Below are 18,599 nucleotides of genomic sequence, written 5' to 3' on the forward strand. Positions count from 1 at the left end.
TTTTGCCGCCCTTCTCAATTTTTAATTCTAGCATTTATTCTTTAATCTCTTGAACAAAATCAAATCATATTATATATTTATAAATTTTAGGCTAAAAATCGTGCACAATGAGTGATTAATTAGCTTTTTATGTGGTGGACTTTATTAGAAGTTCAACCTACAGCCATAGAAATACCAAGTAGTCCAGCCCATTGTTACGTAAAAAAATTGAACGCCAATTTGGGTCCAAAACAACTCAGCGGTATGAAAAAATGCATGTTATTCGGTAAATTACAGGTAAACTTATAGACTTAAAATCAAATTTAAAGGTTGGAAAGTCTGAACGACATGGGTAATTTGTTTTCTATATCGAAAAATCAGATTTAGAAGCAGCTAATTTGTGACATTTTAGTCATTTACTGAAATAATTTTATTTTTTTTTTTTTAAAGTTTGATCAAATAAATATAAGTTGTTTTACACCTTTTCACAAAAGGAAATCGCAAACAAAGCTTAACTGGTTCCTTTAAATTTATTGCAAAAGTCACCGCTTCTGTCAGTTGGACTACTCGGTGTTTCTACCACTCTGCTGCTAAACCGACAAAAATGGAGAATAAAATCCGCTTTGTTGTTTTTTTCTGGTTTGTGTTTAATCGAGCTTAGTCGACCGGTCTAGTAAATGAATTAATTAATAATATGCTAATTGTTTTAGTACGTGCTTACTCATTAAGGCTTTTTTGAAGTCTGGTGTGGATTCAGGTGCGTATGAAAAAGGGAGCATTCTGTCGATTTATACTAACTAAAGCACGACATAAGCATGTTTTTGACATCCTTAAAGGGCAGGTTCAGCATAAGTAATAAACCAATCTTGAGTTACAGGTTCGTCGGATGTGCAAATTTATTTTTTTTAATTATAGTTTTTTTGCCTGTACCCAACTGATTTGCTCTTTTGTTTTGTTGACTGTCAGGCCGTGCAAAAACGTCTTAAACATTATTTTTGTGATGTCAGTTGCAGAAACAACATTAGATTATCAGGTGCCTTTGTGTTTTAATCGATATACCTTTATATACAGGACCGTAAATTTATTCAAAACCTCCAACAATTTATCGTATTGAATTCTTGATGTAATTGCTACCTTGTCAAAAGACGCCTCGAGGCTATGACGCCTTGGTTTCATATCTTTTTACATTTAATTCGCATTTCACTAGCACACGACGGTCTAAGAATGGTATTTGTTATACAATTTTAGCAGCTCTTCTCAGAAATATTTCGATTTAACTGACCGAATATAGATTTTCAAGGTTTAGGGCATAATGTGGAAGTTTTTGCTGCTTTGGGTCATATCTAATGCAGCAGCTGAATTAAAGACAGAACCAATTGTTGAATTGAGATGGGATTTCAGCAGTTGTGGGCTAACTGGACGAATCGGACCAACACAGGTACAGTTTATGAAATGTAGCGTGTACCGTCACTAATCAAATATGTAATAAGATGTGCAATAAGACATAGTGGGGTGGGGAGAATGGGATGCCTTTTTATTCTATTTTCTCGTCTCATTTGGTAATAAACAAAGATCATTCTCAGAGTTATAAAACCGCATCTCCACGACTCCCATAGACCGTAGGTATTTGTTTAAAACACGATCCGAATATTTAGATATAATGTGCTAAAGGTGTTCCATCTTACCCCACAGTACTATATTATAAACTTGTATTTATTTTTTCGAATACAGCAACACAGTTCGTAGTAATTAAAACTGCGAAGTTGACAAAATTAGCAACAAAACTATACAGTCGTTAAAAACGTATATAATTTAAAATATTACTTAAAATAGTAATGTCGTTAAAACATGATATTTGCACAATGTTTATCTGTATATAGAATCAATGCGACCAGGCATACACAGACACGAATCTTGCTGATGACGTAACGGTAGAATACGGATTGCAAACATGGACAGTACCTATTTCGGGACTCTACCTTATAACAGGTATACGTCACAACATTAATAATTATAATAGATTGGGTGTGATAGTTTATGCTTTTTAATTTTCTTTTGATGTCCCATTTTGGTAAAAAAACGAGTATTTTCAGAATTATATAACCGTATATTGTCGAGGTCACTGCTCTAAGAAATCGTTGCTAATTGTTAAAACTACGATTAGAAAAGATGAAATTGTATGTGCTAACGGCATCCAACTTACCCCACAGGTTTTAATTAAACTCGTAACACTATTGTTTTGTTCAGCCAGGGGACCGTCAGGCCTTGGTGTGTACGGTCGAGCTGTCGGAAGGGGGGGTTTGGTGACGTCAGAGTTCCGACTTAACCAAGGGGAAAAGTTGCAAATATTAGTTGGTAAGTTTATGTGTGTTGTGACTTTATACTGATGTCGGGTGTAAAGGTCAGTGTATGGAGACAGCTTTAAGCTATTTTAAGTATATAGGTAGGTTGGTAGTTGGACTTTCAACAGTGTTGCATTAATCAGCCAAAGCAGTAGTCTGGGGGTTTTTTTATTGTTAAATATTAAATCAAAACAATTTTTGTTATAAATACAGAAATAATTAGTAAAAGCATGAGGTAAACTGGGAAGCACTTGCAGAATAACTAGAAAACTTGGTATGCATCAAAAAGTTGATGGGAAATGCAAATAATATTATATTTAGGTCAAAAAAGCAGTTACACGCCATCTAGTGGTTCAACGAGAGGTCCGGGTGGTTCAGGAGGAACATTTGTTACACGAGTGTCAGATTCCTATGTTTTGATGGTCGCCGGTGGTGGTAGCTCAAGTGCTGGAAGGAATCCACCACAGACGATGCGGAATTACGCCGACGCTGCTTTGGTGCCTGGCGGGAAACCAGGCTCCCCAACCCCGGAAATTATTGATCAAAACGCCGGCGTCGCTGGAACAAACGGCTCCGGCGGCGCGTTCGGTGTTATGCGCGTAAATGGGATCAGTTCTTCTGGCGGAGGGGCGGGATACCTAGGTAACGGGGATCTTAACCGGGTAAAGCAGGGAGAGCTTACGAACGTGGATTATCCGAAACCTGCTTACAGTTACACATCCAAAAGGCGCACTGTTCGGGGCCAGGGTGGATTCTTTCAATTCATTGACGGCTTACCCCGTTTTAACCACGGAGGGTTTGGTGGGGGTGGGGCTGGTAGCTCTGATGGGGGCGCAGGTGGTGGGGGTGGGTATTCTGGTGGGGCTGGGGGCCCACCGGTTGGATGGGGCGGTGGTGGGGGGTCGGTAAACAACGGGGAAATGTCGAAGAAGTTAAGTTATAACGATGGAGAAGGATCAGTGACCATTAGTTTTATCGGTGAGTTTGTAAAATCTTTCTTAGGAATTCATATTTTTAATTGACTACCGTTTCAAACTATCTTAATGTGCGAAATAAGTTACGCTCATAAAAAACTTACAACCAACCACAGAGTTATATACTCGTAAGTAGGCAAATGTTTTATATCTGACAGGTTACGCTTGCTGTGGTCCAGTCGTTGTGTATGTGGGGATGTGTTTTGTAGCTGGAATCATCGTGACAGTTTTGATCGTCTTCTTGGTTTACCGATGCTCAAAGTGTATAAAGAAGTATCAGGGAAAGGAGAGAAAGTTTTGGGGCAAAACGAAAAAGGGATTTTACTCGTTTTTTAAGGGTAATCAAGAAGTAGAGAACTTTGCAATGAGGCACTCTCGTGAGTTGAGCCATAATGACTATAACCCTTCACGATCACATGAAAACGGGGGTTGGAATTCACGAGACAGAGCTGGCGATGCGCGAAAAAACGGGCGTGAAAACTATGAGGAAGAGAAGAGATCTCGTTCGTCGGATGAGAGAATTTATGAAAAAAGAAGGCAGCGGGACAGATCATCCGAGAGAAGGAGAAGAAGAAGACGAAGTTATTCATCATTGGAATCACACTCACGGAAAAATAATTCTGATGTTTCGAATAATTCAAGTCACGACAACAATCGCTCACATAGACGCAAACGTCGTGAAAGACGAAGACGTAGAAGTTACAGCAGTGACAGTTTCTAATCAAATTCAACGCAAGTCACGTTTGCTTGGCTTTATATACTGGCTTGGAAAATATAATATTTTCAAGCAATCTCTTTTCACACTAACTTTGGCCAACGTTTTCTTTTATGTACATAAATGAAACTTAGTTTTTACCGACAGTTGGTTTATTACTTTGCAACTGTTACATAGTTGTTGCGTTGATCTCCACGGCTTTAATTACTTGCAGTCTGCAAAGGAAGATACATGTTTGTCAAACTAAGTTAAACATAGATAATCTCTGAATTTACAGAAGATTGGCATATTAATTAAAACTGAGATAAGCTGTTTGGCTTTTATAATGTATTACACACAACTATACAAGGATCCACTCTTAACCCCTATCCAAGTTTACCGACTCCCAAACTCCTTGGAAATTTGCAAGCTTTCGTGTTGCCAATATTTAACACCATAAAAAGTTACATACGTGGTAACCCGTAAGCAAGTACGATGTGTGTGAAACGGAACACTTTTGTTCTGTTACAACAGCTGCTGTTGGCACTCTCGGATATAAATAAGTTACATTCACTCAAAAGTTACATTCACTCAATATTTACCCCGCATGGTGGCGCTACATTGGCAGCCCAATCGCAGTAACCGTTGGCTTCGTCGAATACGAGACCGTCATAACCACATGATCTATGATAAGTGATGGGGTTGCCTGACACACACTCGTAGTACATGGAGCAATCATCGGGGTCAGGGTAGAGACCTGGAGCATTGCCCTCACACTCGAAAGGTGGCGCTGTTTGGAATCATTTGTTTTTAAATGGGGTTATGTAAAAACAACTATGATAGTGGAAACTAGCTTTTGAACCAAGTATTGATTATTCACTGAGTTATTGATTATTCACTGAGTTAAGCATTTGGTGTGTTTATAATTTTAATTATTTTTTTGCTGTGGCGAGGACTATGTAATGCTTGTTTCAAATGTGAGGGGTTACACTTACAGTTGACACTCAACAGAGTAGATGAGCGATCGGTTTGCAACTCGGGGTTAGCGGCGCTTGATCTGGATACTTCGCACCAATACCTGGACAGAGTAAAATATAACATCAATATATATCCACCAAGATTATAAAGTAATTTGTCATTGTAATGTATTAGTTTGAACCTATTGGGATAAACAGAACAGCGTCAATGGAGAAGATATGGAACTTAAAACAATTTATGTAAGTTTTACCGAATCCCCACTTGCACGAATATGGCCAATACCTGGAAGCATAGGCAGCACTGTTTAAAAAGGTAACAGAAACACTAAAAAATAATCTGAAAACACTGCTGTAAATTGATAGAAACACTGAAATACCTTCCCGAGTTTTCCTTTGTTGCTCCGCTGATATATAGAGAGTCATAATAGTTAATTCCCATGTTGCTAAACCCGGGCTCCATAACGACTGTTGAGGTGGAAAGATATCTAGTACCTACTTTGGTGTAAGTACCAATCTGTGGGAGTATATAACATTAATAGGTATAAGTTGTTGCCTTCTAAAAATTCTGACAATTGAAAAAATAAGATCTTCTGCCAACACACAAAACAATCAATATTATTATTGTTATATCGTCAGAAATTCTCTTTTACACTTTAAAGAAGATATTCGCCTTAATACGGACAGTTCAGATATTACAGAGTAACATAATAAGTAAACCGGTAACATAATAAGTAAAGAATAATGGCCATCATTATGAAATTGGCCAAGTTGTGTTAACTCGCTTACGGATAAAACAGAAGTAAAAAGCTTTTTCGACAAAAAACGTCGCCGTTTCAGCGTAAAACATACGCAAGCAATTGTGGATATACCTCCGTGTGGGTGAAGTTTTCACTGTCTGGGAGATGGAATGGACCTTCGTACCAAGTTACAACATTGACACTACCACCGTAAGAACATTCGATCAAGGTCGAATCTCCTACGTCGACTGCAACGCTTGCACCAGTTTGATAAGATATAACGTACGATTTGGACCCTGTATAACGAATATAAATAAGTTTTGTTTAATTCTGTTGATTACAGATCGAGTTGTGTGGCGTGGGAACCAAAACTTTTGTAAACTTAATTGATTTATCGTCGGTTTGTCGTTATATACGTCCGGGGGGGGGGGGGGGGAGAAGATGGGACACTTTTTATAGCACACAATATTTGAATATCCTGATGGTGATTTAAACAATTAACAACGGTTCATGGGAGTCGTGAGGATACGGCTTTATAATTCTTTGAATTTTTTTGTATACTGGCAAATAGAACGAGAAAATAAAATGGAAAGGTGCCCCATCTTCTCCCACCCTACTATATAGATGTTTTATGCACACCGTTTTCATACGACACCTGACTGTTATAAAGAAAGAGAAATGTCTTACCATCGATCATTAAAGCCATGCCGTCAGCATCCGTTCCTTCCTGTTGCCTCCCTGACCATTCAGCAACCATGCACCAATATCTACCTTCATCGTTTGCTGTCAAGTCATTGATCTGAATAGATGGTTGCTGCAAACCAAGGACAGATTGGAAGTTATATCAATAACTGGTAACTTACTTGTTGAATAACGTATAACCAAGAGGGTATGGGTTCGAGGCTCTATGCTGCTACTATCGTCGGCGTAAGGCATATAACGTCAATTGTTCCAAACAAGTAAATTACCCCAACTTCCACATATGTAAAAAATACTATAAACAATATTATACATACGTGGTAATTTGTCCAACTGCACGTGTAGTGTGTAAAAAACGCTAAACGGCACCTTGGGTTTTAAAACACCCCAATGATATTTATTCATTCTATAGTTCACCTCTAAGTCAGCCACGGTTGCTCTGCCTTCGTAGTCGCCAAAGAATTGTCTGTTTTCCCCAAGAGTTTCGTTCCAGTATTTGAAACCTTTGAAAATCACCTCAGCATCGGGGTCGTCGACGCTAATTCCCTGTTGTTTAATTGAAAACGTTTGTTTAAAACAACACAATGTATTAACGTTACTATAAACATGAAAATGAAAAGTATATAAGAATGTTCGGAATAGGGATGATGTTTCTTTGCTACTTAAGTACTTCGTAATGCGGGTTGGTACCAAAGTGAAAAGCTGTTTTGTGGTAATGGTAATCTAATTTGTCAGCCATACATTAAAACAGTTACCATAAAAAAGTATTCAAATTGTAGAGTACATCGTAAGCAACATAACGAGTATAGATGCCCCGCCACGTAAGGATAAAAAAGTTATTTAATATGTAATAACTCGTAAGCGGGCACGAGATATATGAAATAAAACACCCGTGTTAGTACGACTGCCATTGATTCGACACATGGGACAATAAATAAGTTACATGCAAACCTTGATCCAGTAAATAATGGGGGGCTGGGATTGATCTGACATAGTGAATGAGCATGGCAGGGTGGTATGACTACCTGATGCCACAGTTCTTGCATATGAGTTCACTGTGACAGTTGTCACGATGCCACCATCTGTAAAAATATCATTAAGCAGATGGTTCTTGATATATTTTATATCAGCGTAGGATTTCTGTTCCCGCGATAAAAAAATAATACAAATACAGTTTGATCTCTCTATATTCGCCTTTGGAATGAGGTTTTCCCGCTATTTATTGGAAAGCCCTTGGTTACATGAGAATAAGGTATAAACTTTATATTTTATCCTTTAACGCTGTACTGATTTTTGCAATATAAAACTTACATGCGGCGCCAATAAAAAGTAAAAGTAGACCGACACACTTCATGTTTAATATATACCCTGCAACATTAAAAGATAAAATAGTCAACGTTCGGTAACTCATATATAGGTTATATAACATACAACATAACACATCAGAGTCTAACTTCAAAATTTTATTCCCGGACTTGAAAAAGGTAGTTGCTCTAACTTATAATGGCCAATAAAATACAGCGACATTCTTATAATAGATATTTAATTCGTTCTGTAGTTATATAGTTTTGTACAGCAGGTGTTTCTTTCCCATGAACTTCTTAAACTTCACACCACAACACGCGTGTCGTTGCTCTCCTTCGTCAAATGAAAACAAACAAAACCACGTTCAAACACTTGATAACTTATTTAGGCACATTTCAAGCTCCGTAAGTTTAATGTGCTGGGTGGAATAAACAAGTTAGACATATGGTGTAATTCACTGAGGTGGTGTCTTTGCCAAAGCGGAATTTCTCCCATATTTCACACCTCACCACTTGAAAATATTGCGAAACTTGAAGGTGAAAGACGTAATGTCTAAAGTAATCGTATAGCCTGTTGCGCAAGATAGGTAAAGAAATGTTGGTACATCGATGTCCCTATACATTTACGACTGTAGTTGTCCGGCGCCGTGGCATAGTGGTTAGCGCGCCTGTCACTAACCCAGAGGTAATAGGTTCATGGCTCGACGCTGCTACCATTGTGGGCGTATGAGTTCTTGGGAAAGACATTTAGCGGCAATGGCTCCAACCCAGTGGTCACTAATGGGTTGTCCAAATTATCAGCCACATAAAAATAGAATAAAATAATCACCCACAAAGTAACATATATGGTAACTCGTATGCTGGCACGAAGTGTTAAACCTGTGTGATAACGACTGTCGTTTTCCGGCCACGCGAGGATAAAGTAAGTTGCATTCATTCATTCATTCATAGTTACAAATTGTTAATGTTTACGCAATAACAATAATGGGATAAAAAGTTTGCTGTAAACTCCCGAAGTAACCATTGATGCTTGATAGGATTTTGTATAAAATGAATGAATGTAACTTACTTTATCCTCGCGTGGCCGGAAAACGACAGTCGTTATCACACGGGTTTAACACCTCGTGCCAGCTTACGAGTTACCATGTATGTTACTTTGTGGGTAATTATTTTTTTGGGGAATTTTTTCATTTTTTTTATGTATGGCTGATAATTTGGACAACCCATTAGTGATCACTGGGTTGGAGCAATTGTCGTTAAGTGTCTTGCCCAAGGACACATACGCCCACAATGGTAGCAAAAACTTATACATCGTCAAACTACTAGACATGCAGTCATAACGTATATGCCCGGATGCGTTTTAATGATGCATAAAGTATTTGTTGATATTTGAATAACATGTGCTAAACATATCCCGTATTCCCCCATCCTATACTCTATATATTACGAGGTATTTATCACTTTATTTTCTAAACCATTGGTTTATTGAACTTCATTTTCATCAATTAGGTCCGAGGAATATTACGGCATATAAAGTGCGCCAGTGTAAAATATATGTCCACATACTGCGCCGTAGGTGGAACATAATTAACGAAACAAAATATATTGTGCAAAATTAAAAAAATAAATAAAAATTGTAAACAATTTCACATTTTCTATAGGGGATTACACTGATTCATAAAATTATATCATTTCCTGTAGTTTCTTTAGAACAGCCGGTAAATTTTGTCTGAGGAACTCATTCAAGTTGTTTCCGTTCTGCAATATATCTTTGCACATCTTTGCAGCTCTATCTACTCGTTCAATATCGTTAGCTGCGTGTACAGCAACCGCAAAGCAATACACAGCCCAACCCCAAAGAGTGTGGTGGCTTTGGTTTGCCGAAGCAAAGAAACTGTCGAAACATGTAACAGCCATATCATGGTCCTTGATAGCGCTGAAAAATTTGCCGCAATATGTCAAGCAACGATAAGCAATCACCCACTTCAGGTTAGCTAAGGCTGTTTCATACAACATGCAGCATGTTTTCCGCCCTTCTTCTTTTACCCTGTCATCGCTCTCATCTGGAATGTGAAAATGCAAAGATAATATATTACCGGAGTAGTTTAGCCAGAGCAATATACAGCTTAATTTTTTAAAACTGTGATTGGCATTTTGAGTGTGGAGTATACTTTAAACTTATAACCTATAATACGATGGGGGAAGACGGGACACCGTTAGCCCATAATATCCAAATATTCGGATCCTGTTTTAAACAATTGACAACGGTCTATGGAAGGCGTGAAGACAGTTTATAAATCTTTAAACGTTTTTTATTTAATACCAAATGGAATGAGAAAATAAAATGAAAAGGTGTCCCATCTCCCCACCCGAACTATATTTTTTGTAACTCGTTATATGAACAGAATATATTGATAGTTAGAAACCAAACAGCCAGGAAAGTTTTGCATGAGAATACTTACTTGCGGTACATAGTTTTGTATATATTCTGATGAGATATCTGTTGATGTTCATTTGGTTGTAAATGCCATCCGATTGCCGAAGTATCCCATGCTCATAGAAGTCAAAATGAACATCTCTTGTGTCCAGGGCATCTTCCAGCGTCTTCTTTGCGTCCATCAGGTGCTTGGTTTGTTCAGATGGCTCAAGAATATGACACCATTTCAAGGTAATGGGGACACTACCTCCAACCACCGATATATGCTCAAACAGCAGACGAACTCCATATTTTTCCCTGCAACGAAGAGCTATATGATATGCAAGGTTGGAAAGCCAAAGATATTTCTGGTGCTCAGATGAAGACTCATTGTTTGAATAAAGAATAACCCGACTTGTGCTTTGAAGAATAGAAGTTAACCTTTCTGCGAAAAAGATTTTCGAGTGCAACTTTTCATGTAAGAACAATCCACATTCCCGAAGGATTTTCAAAATTTCTGTCGTTAGAACTGGAGAAACTTTTAGGAATTCTCGGATTTTATTGAACAACGTTTTATTTTTGCACTTTTCTTCTAGAAAGTTTAACTCTTCGCCAGGGCGTAGCAGAAGGACTTTGCTCTCGTACTTCCCGATAAACCCAGCTTCTAACTTGGCACCTGCTTCTGTACACGCTCGTACCATGAGCTCCGCAACATCAGCAACTGGCTTTCTACTCTGATATAAATCAATAAACTGATCAAGCGTGAGGTCTTCCCCGAAAATCTGCCCGTACACAATATTTAGTGCTTTTCCTAAGCAATACCTGCACTCTTGAGAAATGACATAGGTCTGGTTCGTCCCGACAGCTCCAAACACTTCATAAATATGACTGATAATCAACCGAGTAAGCGGGTCTTGCACCAAGTCATAGTGTGAGCCAATATGCCCCAGCAAAGTCTGAATGTGAGGTATAAGCTTCACCATTCCTTCTGAAACCTCCTTGTCTCTCATATCTTTAGTTATTAAGCCAGATATCACCCCTGCCGTTATATCCACTGGTATAACATTCAACGTGTTAACTCTAAAAGCGTGCAGAATAACTTCGTGAAAGTTAATGTCGTCGTTTTCACCAACAACACACATGGAGTAATCGTCTAATTTACTGATGATCTGACCACTTTGCATCTTGTTCCTTGTTCGATGATTTTTTACCTCATCCTCTCGAAAATACTGACAAAACCTTCCCACCACAAAACGTGGAATACTGCTGTAATGAAGATGAGATAGGCATGACAACACTTTCCAAGTATGAGCAACTTGTTTATCGTTGTCTTCCTTTGGCCGGAAGGGCATGGTAATAGCTTGAAATATATGCTGCACGTTATGGCCGTATTCAGCCTCTAAATTCTTTGTTTCCCCAGCATGGACAGTTTGTTCATCTTCCAGTAAAATTTCTTTGTAATCTTTGTATGAAATCCTCGATTCTTTACAAAAACTACGGGCGGCTTTAAGGCCCAACGGCGAGCCACTAAAACGGTCATATACCAATTTTGCAGCGTTTTTATCTTCCTCTGTATGTCTTCCACCATTCATGAGGTATTTCATCGCTTCTTCTTCCGTAAAGCCTTCAATGGACACGCTCCTGTATCCTGTGTACGATCTGCATTCATCCAAAACTGCTTTTCTCTTTCTTGTTGTGATATAAACATGAAACGGGGTGTCCTGTTCTTCGGCATTATTAAAAGACCGAAGGAAATCGATATAAAGAGCTGAGTTCGATTGAACTACATCTTCTAGTATAATTACAACTGGAACTTTTGTTGCACATATTGCATCCACGAGAGAGCCTGCTTTATTTCTGTTTAAATCTTCGATAATGTTCTGGTGTGGTGTGCTTTCTGGTAATAGATTATGCTTATGCATGCTTTTGACCAATTCCTGTAGCTTTTCTTTAATATCATGTTCCCTGCCATCGCATTCAATATGCCATTTTACGTTGAGTGGGAAAGTATCAACATAGGGAAACTCCTGAGCTAGTTTTCGCACAATTTCAGATTTTCCAGTCCCCGGAAAACCATGGCAATGCAGAATTACTTTCTTTTGACATTGAGCGATCCTTTTCACGTCCAAGAACTTTTTAGTTTCCTCAAAGTTAGTAATTGGTTGTGTATACCTTTTAATTGAACTAGCTGACTTCGACTGCTGTTCCTGTAACTCTGCGAAAACGGAAAAATAATTGTTAATCATCCAATGAAAATATATTTAACATTTAAAGCAGTGATTCTTAACTTTAGGTTTTCGTCTAGGTGGTATGCGAGCTACTTATCGGTTTGTACTGATAAAAAAATAACTGTCTCTAAAATTGAATTTTGAGCTCTGCAATGCAGTTTGTTAAGTACTATGTGTCATATGATCTTTGTATAAAATAAAAAAATGGTATACGCGAGCAAAAACTATATAGTACTGTCGGGTAAGATGGGACACCTTTAGCAAATAATATCCAAATATCTTGATCGTATTTAAAACAATTAACAACGGTCTATGGAAGTCGTGAAGATATGGTTTGATTACTCTTTAAATAATTTTTGTTTCCTACCAAATGGGACGAGAAAATAAAGTGAATAGGGGTTCCATCTTTCCCCACCCTACTAAAATTAGTTTACCCACAAAGTTACATGCGTGGTAACTGGTAAGCTGGCACGAGGTGCATGAAACAGAACATCCGTGTGATAACGACTGTCGTTTTCCCGCTACGCGAGGATAAAATAAGTTACATTCATTCAATCATAGCGGTGTAAACAACTTACGGTTTATGACGGTCATTGGTTGATAAACAACAGTACCGACCGTGGAACCCGAGATGTTCAAGTCACTTGACATTCTCTCTGAAATGTCGTAATCATAAGTTATATGTAGTAGGTTGGGGTAAGATCGTCCATGTTTTTATTCTCTTTTATCGTTCGTAAATAAATAATATTTAGAGAAGTATATAACAATATCCTTAAAGGGGCATACCAAAGAAAAATGAAAATTTGTATATGGATAGATATGCTCAAATGTAACCTAAACGTACCATCAAAGTTTGCCAAAACGATACGGCTTCTAAAAAAATCTTGTGAAAAAAAAAACGCTGAAGTAAAAAAAATTCGGCTGTTTCGACAATGCATGGGATTTCCCATAAAAAAAAATTTCACTCAACTTTGATCGTTTCTAGTTTCTAAAATACTGAAGAAAATAGAAATTTTATTTTTGATTTGGTATAATGAATACTTTTTCTTCAAGAATATATAAAAAAATGTAAAATATGGACTTTATTATGTTATAATTTTTCGATTGAACCTAGGTACATACCAGATTATGCTGACTCAGCATATTTTAAAACCCAATGTTTAACACGAAAAACGGACTTTTCTATAAAAAAAAATGGTACAGTAGGTACCCTTGAGACATAGTGAACATATTAATATAAAAAAGTGCTAAAAATTAACTAATAAGAAAAAAGGTGCCGAGTCAGCATATTATGCAGCTATGTTCAATCGAAAAATTAAAACATAATAATGTCTATGTTTTACAAGTTTTTTTATATCGTTTTGAAGAAGAAGAATTCATTATACCAAATCAGAAATAAAATTTGAATTTTCTTTAGTATTTTAGAAACTATAAACGATCAAAGTTGAGTGATTTTTTTTCTAAAGGTAAATCCCATGCATTGTCGAAACAGCCGATTTTTTTACTCCAGCGGTCGAATTTGCGGTTTTGAAACTCATTTTTTTAAAAGCTGTTTTGTATTTTAAAACTTTGATGGTAGCTTTAGATCACATTTGAGCATATCTATCAATACACAAATTTTGATTTTTCGTTGGTATGCCCCTTTAAGACTCGCGTTGTTAGTTTGCTACTTGTTAAAAAAACGATTGGGAAATCTGGGATATTATGTGGTTACGGTACCCATCTTACCACACAGTACAAAGTTCGAATATTGAGGCCGATTTACTATTCGAATCCAAATGCGATAACTTACCAGCGTCAATCGCAGGTGGGTTGGTTATTTGTTGAGCGTCTATGACGTCACAATCAGAATGAAACACAACAGGAACTTGCGCCATTGTCCCATTAGTGAAAACTTTGTTCTTATAACAATCACAGTAGCCTACAACGTAACATGTACATATAGTATTAAAGCAGTTAATCGGTATCATAATATCGTACTACACAACGCACTGTGGTACTGCTTCTGTACTTTAATAATACGTTTCCCTGACACAAGCCTCATTACAATATTAGAACTAAATATAGCAATAAGTTTGAAACACAACAACCCACACAAAGCAACGGATCATGTTACCAGCAGTATCACGAAACGCCTGAATTGACACCGGTCATTCTATACCAGTCTACATTCTCTGATACACCAATAATAATACCACAAGCAACTCAATCTGTTTTTTTACTCTCATGGTATGGCATCACATACAAAGCAAAAGTTAACGATTAACTAATATAGCGGGTGCACGAACTACGTTCTATGATCCAATTTTTCTCTGTTATTTTTAGGTTAACATAAAACAACTTTCAAATTATTCAACGCACGAATTTAGCTTTAGCATAATTTAGTAATCACATAGCATTCAGTCACTATAGTCACTATATTCCCAAGGGGGCAATGCACAGCTTGCTTCAACGACGTTAAAACTCACGTCCTGATTCGCATTAAGCGAAACTAAATGGTTATCCAAAGATTAACACCCTACTTGTCTTCACAAAACACTATGTTTAACACAAGGTTACCGGGATCTAATTACATGTCTCTGTCTTCTCGTGTACATTGCTACGGTCAAACGCGTTTGTATGAAATTGCTGGCACTTTTATATATGTTTGGTAATAAAAACTCAACCTATCAGTTTTAAGTATGGCATAAAGTTGAAAACAGAACAAAACACAAGCTTTATTTCGTCTTTCTTCTTTAAGTTACCTGTTTAAAAACTATTTTATTAGATTTCTATGGGTTACGGATTGATGATTTCCTGAACCTCGTTTCCATAATTCTTTTCACGCCAACCAGCAACATGGGTCGTATGCACGCACCTGGGTAAGATTATATACGATATTTAACCCTAATTTTGTAACAAATGAAGTATAATTTGTTAGTATAACTATTACAAGTGTCAAATTAACGATTAGTATCGTTTTGATTCGGTAATTAAGGAACAGAGCTTACGATTTTAAAGTGAGCATTTTTGTTTGTATTTTTTTATATAGTCTGTAAAACGACTTATTTGTTGTCGTTAGTTTACGTATTGTGATAATTTATACAGTCATGTTTGTTTACCTAAAACATTGTAAATGATTTTCCCACTTCCAATATAAAAATTGTTTAAAAATCTTCACAATAACCTAAAAACTAAAATTGCCGTGCTTTGATTCCAGAAAGGGTCTTTCTTCGTCAGCACTTCCATACAGAAGAAGTGTTCCAACAGTAAGTGCAGAATTTATGTTTATTTATAATCTGTTGATCATTTGAAGTTTCTAAAACAGTTTCAATGTATCTTAAGTCTATTAACGCAAAAAAGTGTACCTCCTTTATTAGTGAGTTATATCTTGAAACCTTAAAGTTGGTGTCCAAATTTGCATGCAGTAAAACTAATAACTAGTTTGTCACAAGCTTCTGAAAGTCTTAACAAAAAACACAAACGTGAGCAAGTACAGGTTCATATTGCCTGTGTATAGTTTATACAGGAAAGGTTTCAGCATAATTATCACACTCAATGAAATAACCAAATTACATTGATCATATTTTTAATGTATGTTTATTGTTCACAGTGGTTAAAGCTTAGTTCCGAGGATGTAAAAGAACAAATTTACAAACTCGCAAAGAAGGGACTTCGTCCTTCCCAGATCGGAGTTATTCTTAGAGATTCTCATGGTGTTGCTCAGGCAAGTGATACATTTGGGTTGCATGCAAACAATTTCTGTAAAAAGTAAAAAATTTAGTAAAAATACTGTAAGTGGTAAACTGTGGAACTCCCGAAACTCAACTCATAAATGGACATACTGCTTAACTTGTAAGCTGGCATGAGGTGTATAAAACCGAACACCCATGTTATAACAACTGTTGTTTTCCAGCAAGAGGTAGATAAAGCAACTAAGTAAGTTACATTTATTGTAGCATATAGCATACACATGGGCGCCGTTTTATATGGTGCAGACGAGGCCGGCCTACTCTGGATATTATGCAGACGGTGCAGCACCTGCTGCGTATAACTGCATTTTATTAATAAAACCCGTTTAAAATTAAAAAGAACTAGTCGTTTTAAGCCCGCAAATAGCTAAAGAACTGTATATTCAAACGTACTGAGTTATTACGCCATCGATTGGCGTAACAACGATCATTTTCCGTAATGTTTTTCTCAACCACGCGTCCACGCATAATGCTTTGTTACGACATAGTAGCGATTCACACATTGATTATTTGCGTCATGTTATTATTTGATGCGTCGATTATTGACGTCATAATACGGTTTGACGCGTTCATTATCTGCAATCCAAGAGAAAGCAAACTGAATAGTCTACGTTTACGGTGGAGACTGTTTATTGAAACTTTGACGAATAGTGAACATACGTTAGTTTTATACTTAAAACAGCTGAGTATATGGCTAGCGCCTTTGCAAATATGGTTATACAACGACTGTGTTAAAATAAAACAAATAACACATATATTGGTCTGTATTAAACACATTAAAGCTTTAACTTAACGGTTTAATCTTTTTGCGTGGCGGATGTCCTTGGATTCAATTAAGTACTTTAACAGCCATCTGCAGACATAGGTGTTTGCTACATATTTTGGAACAAACTTTAGCTGCTCGTAAAATTAATACGTCATCGAAAGTAACGATTGACAGACAAAGCCTATGTTGCGAATCTCTTAAAAACGATCTACAAACAGTTTTAATGATTTAAAAACCCCTCAAACACTAGATCTGTACAAAATTAAGACCTATGTAATAATCAACAGCATTGATGTTTCTTGAGGCGTCATTAATGTTCGTGTGCGTATCGTAGGAACAACGTCCTTCAAAGAACGACGAACGAGTTTGATTGTGTGATTTTGCCAGTTTCATACCCGCATGAACGATAGGCAGCAGCTTTGGCTAACTTTAATAGTCGCCGTTGTTGTTACTGCTGCCATGGAAAGTATAGCTTAATCGTGTTTTGGCGCGAGTGGTAAAAACTCGCGTATACCGTATTTTCCTAATTTGCAAAACGAATGGCGTCATCATAAACGTGGCCTCTTCTGCAATTTAAAAAAATCGGCGCCTATGAGCATACAGTATATAATATTTGTTATGGCTTTACCTTATTCTAAATCATGTATTTACAGGTACGATTTGTCACTGGCAACCAGATCTTGAGAGTTCTCAAAGCAAAGGGACTTGCCCCAGATCTTCCTGAAGATATTTACCATCTTATTAAGAAGGCTGTTGCCATGCGCAAACATTTGGAGAGAAACAGAAAAGTGAGTTAATATCTGTCTTTGGAGTTTTTATATTGTAATATAATTGGGACTAAGAAAGACTTGTTAGATGGGTAACTAAGTCGGTTGAGCAACATTTTTAAACTCTTATTTTACTTCTAACAAAACACTACGATGCATATTCAATTATTCATAGAGTTTGAAAATCGGTTTAATGTTCTGTACATGCGCATAAGTGCATTGCTTAGTAGTTTTAACAATTCAATTGTTTGAGTTTTGAATGAGTGAATGGTTTTCTTAATATTTTTCTTACTTTATTCAATCAAATAGGAACTACATATTAATATAACAGGCATACTTCATGCGATGTTGTTTATCAATAACAACCTTAATTGTTGATTGCCAAGATTAACTCCAGCTTGCAACCCACTTTTTCATTCTTGAATCTGTGCTACTAAATTGCTGGATACACCATAGTTGCAACTTATAAAACAATAGTTTAATAACGAAAATAATGTTTTCTCGAAGACTACTTTTCTTACTATTGGTACTGCTGCTTTTGTTTTAAAATTACTTTTTGAAACCATTTTGACTGATTCTGGAAAGACTTATGAAACGCAATAAAATATTACAAAACCTAATATTTCTAAATAATAATGTTGCTGACTTGTGTTTTGGGATTCCTATTTTCGATTAATTTGTTAAGATGGCTCGGTAATTTAAAATAGGAAATATTGTTTTAGTAAGTAATATCTAATAAGTTATCTAAAAAAACAGGACACTGACTCCAAATTCCGTCTTATTCTCGTCGAAAGTCGTATTCACCGTCTTGGGCGTTACTACAAGACCAAAGGTGTTCTACCACCTAACTGGAAATACGAGAGCGCCACCGCTTCTGCTCTTGTAGCGTAAACTGATATTAAATCTTGACACAAAGCATTTTCAGTTTTATTTTGACTGGGTGAAGTGAGATAGTTTGTAACAAAGAGATTAAAACCTAGTTTAT

The 18,599-nt window shown here is 36.8% G+C and overlaps 4 protein-coding genes and 1 long non-coding RNA gene across 5 annotated transcripts; 2 read left to right on the forward strand and 3 right to left on the reverse strand.

Annotated features, from left to right (window-relative positions):
• Positions 1-1,158: 1,158 nt before the first annotated feature.
• On the forward strand, positions 1,159-4,156 carry LOC149727715 (uncharacterized). Its single transcript, XM_089888647.1, has 5 exons — positions 1,159-1,417; positions 1,860-1,968; positions 2,227-2,334; positions 2,643-3,299; positions 3,454-4,156. The coding sequence occupies exons 1-5, from the start codon at positions 1,292-1,294 to the stop codon at positions 4,014-4,016; spliced, it is 1,563 nt and encodes a 520-aa protein (XP_089744773.1). The 5' UTR covers positions 1,159-1,291; the 3' UTR covers positions 4,017-4,156.
• On the reverse strand, positions 4,115-7,786 carry LOC149727716 (uncharacterized). Its single transcript, XM_089888655.1, has 9 exons — positions 7,714-7,786; positions 7,354-7,484; positions 6,820-6,948; positions 6,391-6,517; positions 5,836-5,999; positions 5,344-5,480; positions 4,985-5,067; positions 4,592-4,779; positions 4,115-4,225 (listed from the first exon to the last, which is right to left on the reverse strand). The coding sequence occupies exons 1-9, from the start codon at positions 7,754-7,756 to the stop codon at positions 4,211-4,213; spliced, it is 1,017 nt and encodes a 338-aa protein (XP_089744781.1). The 5' UTR covers positions 7,757-7,786; the 3' UTR covers positions 4,115-4,210.
• A 1,321-nt stretch (positions 7,787-9,107) lies between these two features.
• On the reverse strand, positions 9,108-14,993 carry LOC149727717 (uncharacterized). The gene is made up of 4 exons (XM_089888628.1): positions 14,143-14,993; positions 12,929-13,006; positions 10,169-12,337; positions 9,108-9,769 (listed from the first exon to the last, which is right to left on the reverse strand). Exons 1-4 carry the CDS (start codon positions 14,318-14,320, stop codon positions 9,390-9,392), a joined length of 2,805 nt encoding a protein of 934 aa, XP_089744754.1. The 5' UTR covers positions 14,321-14,993; the 3' UTR covers positions 9,108-9,389.
• A 107-nt stretch (positions 14,994-15,100) lies between these two features.
• On the forward strand, positions 15,101-18,532 carry LOC149727718 (small ribosomal subunit protein uS15). The gene is made up of 5 exons (XM_089888673.1): positions 15,101-15,211; positions 15,550-15,598; positions 15,943-16,056; positions 17,501-17,635; positions 18,371-18,532. The coding sequence occupies exons 1-5, from the start codon at positions 15,189-15,191 to the stop codon at positions 18,503-18,505; spliced, it is 456 nt and encodes a 151-aa protein (XP_089744799.1). The 5' UTR covers positions 15,101-15,188; the 3' UTR covers positions 18,506-18,532.
• LOC149727719 (uncharacterized) lies at positions 15,914-17,582 on the reverse strand. Its single transcript, XR_016386047.1, has 2 exons — positions 17,476-17,582; positions 15,914-16,091 (listed from the first exon to the last, which is right to left on the reverse strand). It is a non-coding gene; the product is annotated as an uncharacterized LOC149727719 (long non-coding RNA).
• Positions 18,533-18,599: the final 67 nt, after the last annotated feature.

This window comes from Ciona robusta, chromosome 11 (assembly GCF_009617815.1).
Source record: "Ciona robusta chromosome 11, ASM961781v2".
NCBI lineage: Eukaryota > Metazoa > Chordata > Ascidiacea > Phlebobranchia > Cionidae > Ciona > Ciona robusta.

What these genes read in the sequence shown, in the direction of transcription:
- LOC149727715 (XM_089888647.1), top strand. Translation starts at nt 1,292, where the DNA reads ATGTGGAAGTTTTTGCTGCTTTGGGTCATATCTAATGCAGCAGCTGAA. An exon ending in GACGAATCGGACCAACACAG is followed by an intron (nt 1,418 to 1,859) that starts GTACAGTTTATG and finishes ATCTGTATATAG; the next exon opens with AATCAATGCGACCAGGCATA. An exon ending in AAAGTTGCAAATATTAGTTG is followed by an intron (nt 2,335 to 2,642) that starts GTAAGTTTATGT and finishes TATTATATTTAG; the next exon opens with GTCAAAAAAGCAGTTACACG.
- LOC149727716 (XM_089888655.1), bottom strand. Translation starts at nt 7,756, where the DNA reads ATGAAGTGTGTCGGTCTACTTTTACTTTTTATTGGCGCCGCAT. An exon ending in ACTTTTTATTGGCGCCGCAT is followed by an intron (nt 7,485 to 7,713) that starts GTAAGTTTTATA and finishes ATATTTTTACAG; the next exon opens with ATGGTGGCATCGTGACAACT. An exon ending in CAACCGTGGCTGACTTAGAG is followed by an intron (nt 6,518 to 6,819) that starts GTGAACTATAGA and finishes CTTGGTTTGCAG; the next exon opens with CAACCATCTATTCAGATCAA.
- LOC149727717 (XM_089888628.1), bottom strand. Translation starts at nt 14,320, where the DNA reads ATGATACCGATTAACTGCTTTAATACTATATGTACATGTTACGTTGTA. An exon ending in CCCACCTGCGATTGACGCTG is followed by an intron (nt 13,007 to 14,142) that starts GTAAGTTATCGC and finishes ACGACATTTCAG; the next exon opens with AGAGAATGTCAAGTGACTTG. An exon ending in TACAAAACTATGTACCGCAA is followed by an intron (nt 9,770 to 10,168) that starts GTAAGTATTCTC and finishes TTCACATTCCAG; the next exon opens with ATGAGAGCGATGACAGGGTA.
- LOC149727718 (XM_089888673.1), top strand. Translation starts at nt 15,189, where the DNA reads ATGGGTCGTATGCACGCACCTGG. An exon ending in GGTCGTATGCACGCACCTGG is followed by an intron (nt 15,212 to 15,549) that starts GTAAGATTATAT and finishes CTTTGATTCCAG; the next exon opens with AAAGGGTCTTTCTTCGTCAG. An exon ending in ACAGAAGAAGTGTTCCAACA is followed by an intron (nt 15,599 to 15,942) that starts GTAAGTGCAGAA and finishes TATTGTTCACAG; the next exon opens with TGGTTAAAGCTTAGTTCCGA.